The 13,035-nt window shown below is 34.3% G+C and overlaps 1 protein-coding gene across 1 annotated transcript; it reads right to left on the bottom strand.

Annotated features, from left to right (window-relative positions):
- Positions 1-10,566: 10,566 nt before the first annotated feature.
- LOC105780955 (probable auxin efflux carrier component 1c) lies at positions 10,567-12,694 on the bottom strand. The gene is made up of 6 exons (XM_012605496.2): positions 12,104-12,694; positions 11,534-11,708; positions 11,352-11,437; positions 11,107-11,264; positions 10,947-11,023; positions 10,567-10,857 (listed from the first exon to the last, which is right to left on the bottom strand). The coding sequence occupies exons 1-6, from the start codon at positions 12,615-12,617 to the stop codon at positions 10,791-10,793; spliced, it is 1,077 nt and encodes a 358-aa protein (XP_012460950.1). The 5' UTR covers positions 12,618-12,694; the 3' UTR covers positions 10,567-10,790.
- Between the last annotated feature and the right edge of the window lie 341 nt (positions 12,695-13,035).

Genomic DNA, 13,035 nt, shown 5'->3' with positions numbered 1-13,035 from the left:
AGAATTATTATGTGAAAGTTTCGTAAAGAAAATTTACTGTTTGAATATTTAATTCGGTAAAAAAGGACTAAATTGCGTAAAGCGTATAAGTTGTGTTCTATAAGCTAAATGTGTCTAATAGCTATAGAACATTAAAGTAAAGGTCCTTAAGTGGTAAATAGGCCATTTATGAGTTAGTGGATGATAGTGGGGTGGCATTTGGTGTAATTACTAATGTTTTGAAAGGATATTTTGGTAATTAGATAATTAAGTTAAGTTAAAATAAAAGAAAAACAATTTTAAGTTTATTTTCTCATCTCTTTCACCGAAAAATTTAAAAGAAAAAAAAAGAAAGAAAATTGTTGAGTTCTGCCCATTTCTTGGCTGTTCGAATGGAGAAGAAAGAGGAGGGCTGCTGCATGTTTAATTTTTGAGCTCATTTAGGAGTTGGTTCCTTAAGAAACTGCTCAAGAGTAGGTTCGGCTGCTGTTTGGTAAGTCCTTGCAATGAAACCTTGAAAATTTTCCATGTTTATTATGTGTTTAATACATGCAGGTAAAATGCGGATTTAAGGACTGTTAAGCAAAGTTAGTAGTTAAAAATACATGTTATTTGTTACCAAAATACTGGTGTTATAAGTGAAGAAGAGTTGATAAACAAATGTATAGTTGGTGTTGAAACCTGTCGTTGAATGCTGATAGTTTCAGCATGTAATTGTCGTATTTTATAGTGCAATAAATCCTGGTGTAATTGATCTGCTGCTGTTCTAATTAAGGTAAAATGTTGGTTGATAAATGTCCTGTTTTGTGGAAATAAGCAAAATATAAATATGGTTGAAATTAACATGCATTACTGTTTGGTTTATGTTTGAAGAGTTGTTAAATTTTGGAGCTTAAAACAGTTTAATTTAGGACTTACATTTCCAAATTTCAGTTTTAGTAATGTCCCATTATTATTGGTTGAAGCTAAGGAAACAAGCATTTGTTGAAAAGATGTAGGGAAATAAATTGTCTGAAAATTATTTTCTGTCAGCTAGTGAAAATTTAATGTTTGAATGTATACTGATTTTTTTTTAAGTGTCCGAATGCATGTTAGAATTCAACATGTCCAAATGCACGCTGGAGTGTTTTGTTTAAGTAGGATTAAATGTGTATGATATTCAAACCCGTCTATACACTAGAATCGTTGTTGTACCGTTACAAACCGGACAAGAAGTCATGTACTTAAAATTGAGCTATCGTGTTGCATGATCTTGTATGGTAAATTAAATGAAAATCGACGACGTTGATATCAAATTTTAATACAAAATATAGGTGAGTATTGGATATATGAAATGATGTAAATATTTAAATTATGATGCATGATTTATGTGTATAGAAATGAAATATCTTTAGTGAGAACTCGATTATGTTTATTTGTGAGTATGCCCTTCCCCTTGTTATGATCCAAAAATGGTGCATGAAGTTTGTCGCTGAGCTTCAATACTGTGGTTCTAATCATTGATACATTTTCTTAACTGTCATTGACCAATGAGCAATTGATGGTTTTTGTCCTTTGTTGAATTAACTAATAAAGCATGACGTTCAAGGCTTGTACGGCCTCGAACACAATGAGTGCTTGTTGATATTTACGCAAAATATAGTTTCCATTGATGAGCTTATGTGTTCGTTGATGTTTAATGGTGAAATATGAATATTTGATGTTAGATTTTCATATTTTATAAAGTGATTTTTGATGAAAATGCAAATTAGGGATTAAATTGTGAAATATTGAAATTATGTGGTTAAAAGTGTAATTTTTCCAAAATGTGTAAATTATGTTAAATTGAATGAATTAATGATTAAATAAGCAAATTTTGTTATTATATAGATTGATAAAAAAATGAGATCCGGATCTAGAACGAGGGAAAACAAAGTATCGGATTAGTCGACCTAATTCGTCATTATAGTGAACGAGGTAAGTTCGTATGCTAATAACGTATTTAAATTTTGTTATAAATGCTTAACTATTATTGAATTGAATTGAATGATGAATGGTCATGAATACGAGCCGAAATCCACTGAGTTACGACGTCCAAAAGTCCCGTATGAACCTTAGGAATAGAATATAATACAAATGCCATGACATTAGGGTTACCGATATGTGATAACATGTAAGACCATGTCTAGAACATTGGCATTGTACTATGATTACGTATAAGACCATGTCTGGACATTTGCATCATTATATGATTTTGTATAAGACCCTGTCTGGGACAGTGGCATCGATATGTGATAACATGTAAGACAATGTCTAGGACATTGGCATTGTATTGTGATTACGTATAAGACCATGTTTGGGACATTGGCATTATTATATGATTTCATATAAGACCGTGTCTGGGACAGCAGTATCGATATGTGATAACATGTAAAACCATGTCTGGGACATTGACATTGTACTGTGATTACGTATGTCGAAACCATTTTTTTGAAAAACAAAAAATTTTAAATTTTAGGTTGTCGACTTAAAAAATGAAAATTGGAAGTCGCCACCAATCTTTTATTAAGGTGTGATTGGGTCACCTAAAAATGACTTTGGTCTACGAATTTTAGAAAATCGGGTTCATGAGTCAGTTACGTATGAGGAAGGATTAGCACCCTCATTACGCCCAAAAAATTGGTACATAGTTAATTAATTAGTGTCTTAAGGTCGAGAATTTCAAAAAACGTAATCCTTAGCAAAACTTAAAAGGCTACATATTAAGACCCTTATTATTTCAAAGAAAGAAGATACCACACCCAATGCGTTAGGGCACAGCATTCTAATTTTCCCCCAAAAATGAATTGGGCCAAAATACTAGTGCAATAAAACTTTAAAAGAACATCCACTTATCCAAGATTTAAGAAATCACACCCAATACGTTAGGGCACGATTCCTCTAAAATCCCAAACTCGGAATATTTCCTTTACTTTAAAAGAACATCCACTTATCCAAGATTTAAGATATCACACCCAATACATTAGGGCACAATTCCTCCAAAATCCCAAACTCAGAATATTTCCTTTATTATTTTTAGAAAAAATCTTCATTTCGAGAAATCAATACGTCACATCCAATACGTTAGGACACAACGTGTTGAATTCCCAATAATGAGTTCTTATTTTTTTAGTTGGTTTAAAGAGCAATCCTCGATTGTTAGATTTTCAAAAAAAATCGGAACCCAATACGTTAGGGCTCAATTTCCTTGAGAAATCCTAAATACGAGTATTATCTCTATTTTGAAAATTTTGATTTTAAAAATTGAGTAAAAAAATGTAATGTTATGCTACCTTAAATAATGCAATAATAAATATTACGATAGCATAGAAATAATATAAATATATAAACAAATAAATACAATAATGGCATGTAAAATATCAAATAAATGGGCAAGATAATAAAAATATGTAAACCTAAATCAATAGACAAATGATTGAAATAAAAAAAGGACATATACACATAGAAATATATAGGTTTAAAATAATTAAATAATATCTACATTATCGAAGTTAATTAATGAAATAAATATGTATACACATGAGAAAAATATTAGTTGCAAAAAAAGAAGAAATAAGTATATACATAAAAAATATACATATATATAGGTTTTTCTTTAAAAAAAAGTAATATAAGGAAAAACTATTATTAATTGATAAATAAAAAAATAATGATAAAAAAACTAAATTGAATTGCAGTTTAAAAAAATAGGTAAAATCCGCAAATAGTAAAAATCAAAGTACTAAATTGAACGCGCAAATTACATAGAGGGGCTGGAAGGGAAATTTTCCCTTCTCCTCTAAAACGGCGCCGTTCCAGTAGGATTAAATTGAAATGGAAAATAAATTACAGAACAAATTTAAAAAACACAAAAAAACCTAATTGAAAATTCATTAAAAGGCAGAGGGGTCAAAAATGCAATTTGCCCCTCCGTATGAAAACACGCGGATCCCTGGATCCGGGTCAGGTCGACGCGCGGATCCTCCCTCCAAAACGGCGCTCTTTTTCAATCGTCTATTTAAGCCAAAATTATAAGAATAATTTCATTTTCAATCCTTCAAAGAAAAAAACGAAAATCCTTCAAAGAAAAGCTCTCAACCCCACGGGCACCGTCCTCCTGTCCGGTCATCGGCCACTGTGCCAACCGTCGATCTCTGGCGCCGACAATGCCGTCTACGGTGGCCGAAAATATGAAAACCTCCTTTTCGGCCCTTTTAACCTTTCCAAATGCAAATCGGGGCTCAAAATTTCCAAAATCCAACGGAATATGTGGGGAAATCTCGAAAACCTTTTGGTTTCCTGCCACCGATCCTTGGCGTGGCTCCCTCAACGCTTCGACCTCGTCTCAGAACTCAGACGATCGTTTCTTTTCCCTTTTTACCCTTCTTTATCCTATTTATTTATGTATAGAAAAATAACAGGAAAGAAAAATGTAAATAACCACCTTTAATCGATTTTTGCTCTTGGTATTGCTATTTTTGATTGCGGAATATGGCTCTTTATTGATTGTGAATTCGGGATCCTTTTTACAATGTATTCAATGACTTTTTATATCCATATAAAATAAATCTAAAAAGAGAAAGAAATCTATTCTTGATTTGATTTACAAATATTTTGATTCACTTTCCATTTTCGTTTTTTCTTGATGCGCAGGTAAAGATCGATGACGCTCATGGCTGCGGTGCAAAGGCTTCCTCAGAAACCCTAGGGTTTCTGTAAATGATTTGGGCCACTGAATTCGGGCCACTGTTTTAAATTGGTTTTGGGCTTTGTGGCCCGTTTGTAATTTTGTTGTAATTGGACTGGTATTTATTTGGGGCCCTTTTATTATTTGTACCCGGGCAAAATTTGTTATTACAGCTGCCCATCTTTGCTTGTTGTCGGGCAACGAGAACAGAGCAAAGACCAAAAACAATTTTGCCCGGTCGTACTGGACTTTGGTATTCCTTCCTACTGCATTTTCAGAGGTACAGGAACTAGTGCTTCAATCTACTTCACTGCAACTTCAGGGAGATAAGATTTGCTTCCTTAGTCTGCTCCACTGCAACTTCAGGTAGATAAGACTAGATACGATCTGCTCTCTGTAACTTCAGAGAGATAAGATCTGAGATTTTAATCAGCTCCACTGCAACTTTAGGGAGATAGAATTGCCGACTTTAATCTGCTCCACTGCAACTTCAGGGAGATAAGATTTGCCATCTTCAGTCTGCCTCACTGCCACTTCAGGAGGATAAGACTTGCTTACTTAGTCTGCTCCACTGCAAATCCAGGGAGATAATACTAGATGCGATCTGCTCTCTGCAACTTCAGAAAGATAAGATCTGAGATTTTAATCAACTGCACTGCCACTTCAGGGAGATAAGACTAGATACAATCTGCTCTCTGCAACTTCAGAGAGATAAGATCTGAGATTTTAATCCGCTCCACTGCAACTTCAGGGTGATAGGATTTTCGGCTTTAATCTGCTCCACTGCAACTTCAGGGAGATAAGATTTGTTATCTTCAATCTGCCTCACTGCAACTTCAGGAGGATAAGACTTGCTTACTTAGTCTGCTCCACTGCAACTTCAGGGAGATAATACTAGATGCGATCTGCTCTCTGCAACTTCAGAGAGATAAAATCTGAGATTTTAATCCGTTCCACTGCAACTTCAGGGAGATAGGATCCCGACCACTAATCTATTTTTATGACCTGTAAAAATCTATGAACTTAGTTATGCCTAGTGATTAGGATGTTATGATCAAAATAAATTTGACGCTCCTATCTAGGCATGCATGAATGAATGCAGAATGTCATTTTTCAAGAATTATCATTTCTCAAAGTTTATTAAGGCTTTGTCACGGACGCCTTTTGCTTGGCTGATATCCCCGAAGAAATACTTAATCAAATTGCCCCCTATTGTGCACTTCAAAGTTCACTCCTGTAAGACGCAGAATTTGTACCATATTCCTTCCACCGCGACTTAAGAGTAGGAGAATTTTTACTCTTCTTAATCCTCTCCTATCGTAATTCAAGGATACGAATTATGAAATTTGTTCACACCACTCTCAGGATGTCTTACCAAATATTCATGCCCAAATGAAGAGCTTCCTTTCTATAGGGGACTTCTTCCTACCCCATCAAGACTTCTTGCTGTCTCAATCACTATTTTAGACTTGAAAGGATGCAGAATCAACATCAAGTCAAGCGGTATTAAAGTATCTCGTGGAACTTTCGTTTTGTTAAAAGGTAAAAGAACTGACAGTCTTTATATTCTGGAAGGTTCTACAATGACCGGTGAAATCGGACGTCCCTCGTCCGTTACAGAGTCGAAGTCAACTTGTTTGGAGCGGAGGCAACTTGGTCATAGAAGGGAAAAATGTATGACCGTTTCGTTGAAGAGAGGTTCTCTTTTGGATACAGGTTTTGAAAAGTTAGGGCACTGTGTTCGTGAAAATTAGACCCGGGTTAGTTTTGATTTGGCAGTGTACAAGTCGAAGGCTAGAAGTTTTCCAGTTTCTAAACACAGATTCAACTCAGTTAATTCCCTGCATAGTTCAAGATAGGCTCGTGGCAGACTTTTGCAAAGATGGCGTTGTGGAAATATGAGTCAAGGTGGAGATTTGTTAAGTATGATTCCTATTTTCAGTCAAATTTGAGAAATAATCTTTTAGTTAAACTCTGTTTATTTGTTTCAGTCAAACACTAATTAGTTTAGATTATTTTATTATTATTTGACATATGAATTTAGCCTATAAATAGGCTCTTTTACAACCTTAGTAAAAACACCCATTAGATTAGAACTCATAACACATTCAGAGAATTTTGTGTTTACGTTTTGAGGGTTTTTTGTTTTTTGGGTTTTCGAGGTTTAGTTTTATCTCCATCTTTTGTACTCTTCATTCTTTTGCCATTGTAGTAAAATTATCTTTGCCCGTGGTTTTTTATCCTCTTTGGAGGGGTTTTTCCACGTTAAATTTGTGTGTTCATCTTTTCAATTTCTTCCGCTATTTTTACTTGTTTGTTGCTTAATCGGGACGATTCCTAATAGAAAATGTGAATGAAATGATAAGAAGTATTCAAACCATACATGTTTTGAATGAATAAACTCATGAAAATATGGATTAACTATGTGCATGAATTTGAAATAGAATAATGTAAAAAAATATGAATTATATCATATTTTGAATAATTGTTTTAAATGCGGTTAGTTAATAACATGAGTTTATTTCCATACGAGCTTACTAAGCTTTATAGCTTACTTTGTTTTCTTTCCTATGTTTATAGAGTTTTGGAGGCTTGCTCGGGTTGGAAGTCGTCAGAGATCTCATCACACTATCCAGCTATGGTTTGGTATTTATAAGCTTTGTGATATTGGTTATATGGCATGTATAGGCTTGAGTCTTTTTGATAAAGGTTTTGGTGATGATTCAAGATGACCATTTGGTCATTTGGTATATGATGAGTATTTACTTATAAAAGGCATGTTTTAAATAGGTTTGAATGTGTAAATGTGTTGGTTTTCATATTGATTGTAAATTGTCCGATAGGTCCGGTAATGCTCCATAACCCTGTTTTAGTGATGGATACGGGTTAGGGGTGTTACGTACAGGTCTTATATGGTGTGTTTGGTTGGATGAGCTTAAACAACTCTTTTGGGGTGTGATCGGGGGACGGAGAGGTGTTTTGGCTGGATGAGTGGGTTTTTATTATCTGACTGCATTCATACGCATTTGTTTGAGTGTTCTAAGTGTAAGATTATCTGACTGTTTTCTGTATGACTGAATTACACTTGTGACTGGTGTCTGTGTGTGACTTGGTGTGCTAGAGTTGTTTCGTTCTGTTGGGACATTGGTTCCAAGGTTACTTTTTGGCTCTGTGTATATAACTAAGTATGTTTCGTTATTGAACTGAGTTCTGTAATTCTGTTATTAGTCTCGTGTCGAACTCACACTGAGCTCGTGTAGCTCACCCCCTTTAGTGTTCCCCTTTTAGGTACATTTTTGTGTTCTGAAGCTGGACTTGGTATGCGGAGGTTTCGACAACCATGTTTTGGAATCGACTTTTAAAGTATTTTCATAAATTTTACTTTTATAAATAAACGGTTTGAATTGTAAGTTGTATTTTGAATATTGTGGTACGAAATGTTGGGTTATACGCATGTAAGCGTCTTTTGGACTAAAATTTTCTGTAATATCGAGATTTTACAACTGAGAATTTTATGTAACTTAAACGCCGTTTGCTTTCTAGCTAGTTAAACTAAAATTTTTTTTCTTACGATCACTTTGGTGATCAATGTAACATCTGAGATTCGGTCTAAACTTCTAGGCCGGGTTTTGGGTGTTACAAAAGACATTTCATGCATCAGTGCTTATATCTTAGATCTAAACTTCTTGAGGAAGAAATTTAAAAACTGTGTATTCTTACATATTTAGAGGTAGGGGAACCGAGTGGCTCATCTTTTGGCCACTGAAGGATATTTAAGGGGAGAAAGGAACACTTATCTTTTTGATGGGATGCCGAATTTTGCAGAGGAGGGGTGGAGAAAGATTGATGGGGAACGGTTTAGGGGAGTAGCTTTAGACTGTGAAATGAGAATTGGGTTTAGGATATTGTTGGGTTGGACACCGATCGTGGAAAATAGTAGTGAAGGTAGGCAAGAGTAAGGAGGAAAAAATAGGAAATGATGATATTCAGGCCACCATAGAACATTTCCAATTCCAAGAGTCTGATTTTGGGGGAAAGGAAATATTTGAGAATGTACTGTTGATTGTGTTATGTCATTTCAAATGACAGAGTAAAGAAAAGTTTAATTTCCATTTATTACGTTGTTGGATTGCTTTTTTAATAATTAATATACTCCGGCTATTTACTTAAAAAAATTATATTTTAAAATTATTTAAATATTTTTTTAAAATTTTCATTATTTTAAAATATATTTAATGATTTTTTCTTGGTCAACGTAGGTCAATATCAATCAACTTGGTCAACTTGTCATGTTATTGGCCAACTTGCCACATTACTAGTCAACAAGCCATGTTAGCAGTCAACATGCCATGTCATCAATGGTGTGACGCATTCTATTGGCTAGTTTTTTTTTTAACGTTGTTAGTTGTTAGATAACAAAATGTGTAACAGTGCAAGAAGAAAATTTAAATACCAAAACGAGAAAACGAGTATAGTTCAATGACTAAACTGTGAATAAAGTCATTTTTAAGCAGCATTTGCCACGAATTTTGCCCTAGTTAGTATTTTAACAAGCATGCATACACAAATGCCCAATGGCTGTTTAAAATTAGCTACTATTATATCATATCATATCTCAGATGTGACATCACAAATACGTGCATGACATGTGTTGCCACAACTGCCTATTGGCTTATAGTTCTGTTGCTGTTTGGTTGCGGCTGTTCGTTGCTCGTTCCTATGCTATGAATTTAGTTTTGTTTTTTGAGTATTGATTTTTATTTTCTGCATTATGTTTGACTGAGATGATGTTGGTTGTTTTGATTTGGTAGTTGGTTGATTGATTTGCTATTTTGATACTTTTTCCTCTAGGGATTATATTTTTTTGTGTTGTGTTATTTTGTTATTTATTGTTTGATTTTAGAGGAAATTGTCGCATTTGTTCTATAGGTTTTATCAAAATGTCAAGGGTAGTTTAATTTCCTAATTGACTAAACTTGCTCAAGTATTTGTTACCAACTTTTCTTTATTTCTTTGTGTTGAGATTATCATATTCTTATCTAAGTGTTGAAGAACTCTCGTGTGGTGTTGAGAGTAATCTTGGGTGTATGTCAGATCTATTGGGGTCGTATAAACTTTACTTGTAGAGGAGTTTTTGGGCTTCAGCCAATAGATACATATTATTGAGTTGGTTGATTTGATTGATTGAATAGTATTATATCCTGAACGAGGTTCCGTTAACGTAGGACCATTGTGTTCAAATAGTATTAATAAAGTTTGATTTATGTTTATTCTCCGTTTTGCTTTTTAGTTTTATGAGCTTATAGTTTTCCTTTTAATATCATGTTGCAAGAAACTATGAATAAAGTTTCTGTACTAATAATTATCAAACATTCCCTTTATGTTTTTTAGTTGGCCTGTTTATATTAAAGATGCAGCTTTTCTTTTTGAGTTATGCTTATTTCACTTGGGAAAAGTTGTAATTTCCAATCTCTCTTTTCACAAATTGGAATTTGGATAATGAGAAACCGTGGGAAAGAGCAAAAATGGTAAGACGGGGCCAATTATTGATGCTCTAAAAATTCATCATCAGTGGAGTGGACATAGCATTCCATGTATTCCAATCATGTTTAAGGCACTAGGATCAACCCCAACCCAAACCCAGATGGTGAGACATGAATGATAGTTGTTTGATGAATATATTCCGAAACCCAAAAAGAAGACATAAATGTCTGATGCTTTTAGCATTCACATGCTTGGAGATGAGTAGGCCACATGATTTTATGCACAACTTGTGGGCATATTTAAGAATTTTCTTTAGAGATTGGATTATAATTTCTGGGAATAAGAGTAATCTATTCAAAACCTTGAAAAAAAAATTAAAGAATAAATACGAGAATATATTTCACACAATCAACAGTTTAGTTCTCTGTTCTATTAAATGTAATAACTTGTATAAATATAGTTTCTTTTTTCCCAGGAAACAATCAATAATGTCAAAGAATTTTCCAGAAAACTGAATTGGACATCTATAAATATATGATGTCCATCTATGAAGTTTCCAGAAATTGATGTCAGGTTACTGCTTCTGGAAAGAAAATTTGCAGTATTTTCCAGGAAAACATTTTCACAATGCTAAAAGAAGATAGTAGACCAATGCTACAGGTAAGGCAATAAGCATACCAAAGATTACCCTGAAACAAACACCAAATCAAACCTCATTACTCAATGGATTCAAATTAGAAAAAGAAAAAAACTTTTAAGAACAGTTAATGATGATTACCCTGTGCTTAATATATCAGGATGAACATTGTACTCTTTGGCGAAAACAAATGGAACGATTCCTTGAGGGAGAGCAGCCTGTAAATATTGTAGATTGTTTCAGGATTTAATTTACGGTCACGGATAAATCTATAGTGATTGAAGACATTACGAATACTAACCTGTACAATTGCTACTCTCAATAATTTGCCTTTAAGTCCGAGAGTGGTGGAGGCGGCCGCCATTAGAGCTGGACCAGCAATGAATTTCATGATCATGGCTACTGTCGCCATTCGTATACCACAAGCTATTATGCTTGGCCGTGATGCCATGAATAGACCTATTAAGAAAAATAAATTACGCTCTGTATGGTGTTTATAGCAATTGCGGATGATATTGTAGAGAGTGGAAACTGAATGATTCATACCTAAGCTGAACATTGCCATACCAAGTCCTCCACTGGATAATATTGCTATTGATTTTTCAACAATGGCGGGGAATTTAATGTTCCACCTTCAAAAGATTTCAGCCCCATTACAGAAAATTGAACAAAAATTTATGCACAAGATGAAAATAATCATATATATATATAGGCTTTTGAAAGCTAACCTGAATTGAATGCTTGCCCAAATAAGACCAAGTAAGGTAGCATGGGTATTGGGATTCGCCATTAGCTTCTTCCCCACTGTCAAGAAAATCAGCATTGTCTTGGATTTCCTTGCTCTCGTTTGTGTCTCTTCTCCTCCCTCTTTCCCTTGTGCTTCTTCGGGGGCCTCTTCGCCCCCTTTTTATTTTCAGAAATAATTGAGAAATCAACCTCTAAATCATGATTTGAATGCATTATTCTATGCTACAAATATTATATTTCTAGTTGGCTATACTAGCCCGATAGGAAGATCTTACTTGCTACACGTGCAAGAGGAATGATGAAATTGAACAGAAAAAAGAATTATGTATAGAAAAGAAGAAAAAGAGAGAGAGTACAGAAACTTGATTATAAAACAGAGATCATAGAGAGAAAACCCCATAAGAAATTTGGACCCACCTGATTTATCTTTTACTACTAAAGTTGACTGAAAGTAACTTGAAATTCAATCAAACCATTGATTTTATATGATAAACAAAATAAAAAATGGATGTTTATGAAATTAATCAAAACATTGAATTGAAAGAAAGTACCTGAGGCTTGTGAAACTGCAACAGTGGTCTCAGAGGCAGCTTTGGTAGCGTTTAGCTCAAACAAAAACAAGAGTAAATTATACCAAATTAAGCTTTGTAGAACGACAATCTGAGCCAAAAGAGTGGCTGATTTATCTCCATACATAGCCCTCAACAGTGGGATTCCGAGGATTAAAGTGTTAGGCATGGTGGATAAAGAGAGACCGGTTATGATGGACGATAAACCACCCCGGGAACTGAGCTTAGTGAGGGCAAACAAGACAAGGAAAGCCAATAGTTTTTGCAAGAAATCGGCAAGTATGAGTTTGAGGTTCATCTTGTAAGGGTTGTTTTCGGAGATGACTTGGAAAGACAAGAGTGGGATTGAGAATTTAGCCACGAACTTGTTGATGCCTGCGCATTGTTCCGGTGTGAACAGCTTCCACCATTTCACCGATACGTAGGCTAAAATCATGGCAAAGTATAAAGGCACCGTGGCTGCTATAACATGATAAACATCTGCCAGGGAAATCATGGTTAAAACCAGTGATAAACAAGAATGTATTGCTTTTGGTTTCTTGTTTTTCCCCCTTTTTTTTTATGACAACCTTGGAATTCAACCTCTTTATATATGCTCCCTTGGTTTGCTTTGTCAGATTTATAATAAAGAGAGGAAACATCATCTGTTCTTCAAGCAGAAGCTTGACCAAAAAGTTTCCTTTAACCTATTCCCCAAAATGGCCTTAAGGTTTAATTAAAATGTCTCCAAGTTGATAATTTTGATTATTTAAAACCTCAAATTCAGCTTATTTATTTCATATAATCAAAATTTTTCTTAACTCTTTTATATCAAACTCGAAATTGATATCAATACGTTAAAGTTTAATCAAAACTTGTCCTGCTATAAATCATGATTCATTTAAACCCGAAACTTAATTTAATACCACAATTTT

This window comes from Gossypium raimondii, chromosome 4, assembly GCF_025698545.1.
Source record: "Gossypium raimondii isolate GPD5lz chromosome 4, ASM2569854v1, whole genome shotgun sequence".
NCBI classification, from domain to species: Eukaryota; Viridiplantae; Streptophyta; class Magnoliopsida; order Malvales; family Malvaceae; genus Gossypium; species Gossypium raimondii.
The sequence above is the reverse complement of the archived record's forward strand: the minus strand, read 5'-3'. Positions and strand labels throughout refer to the sequence as shown.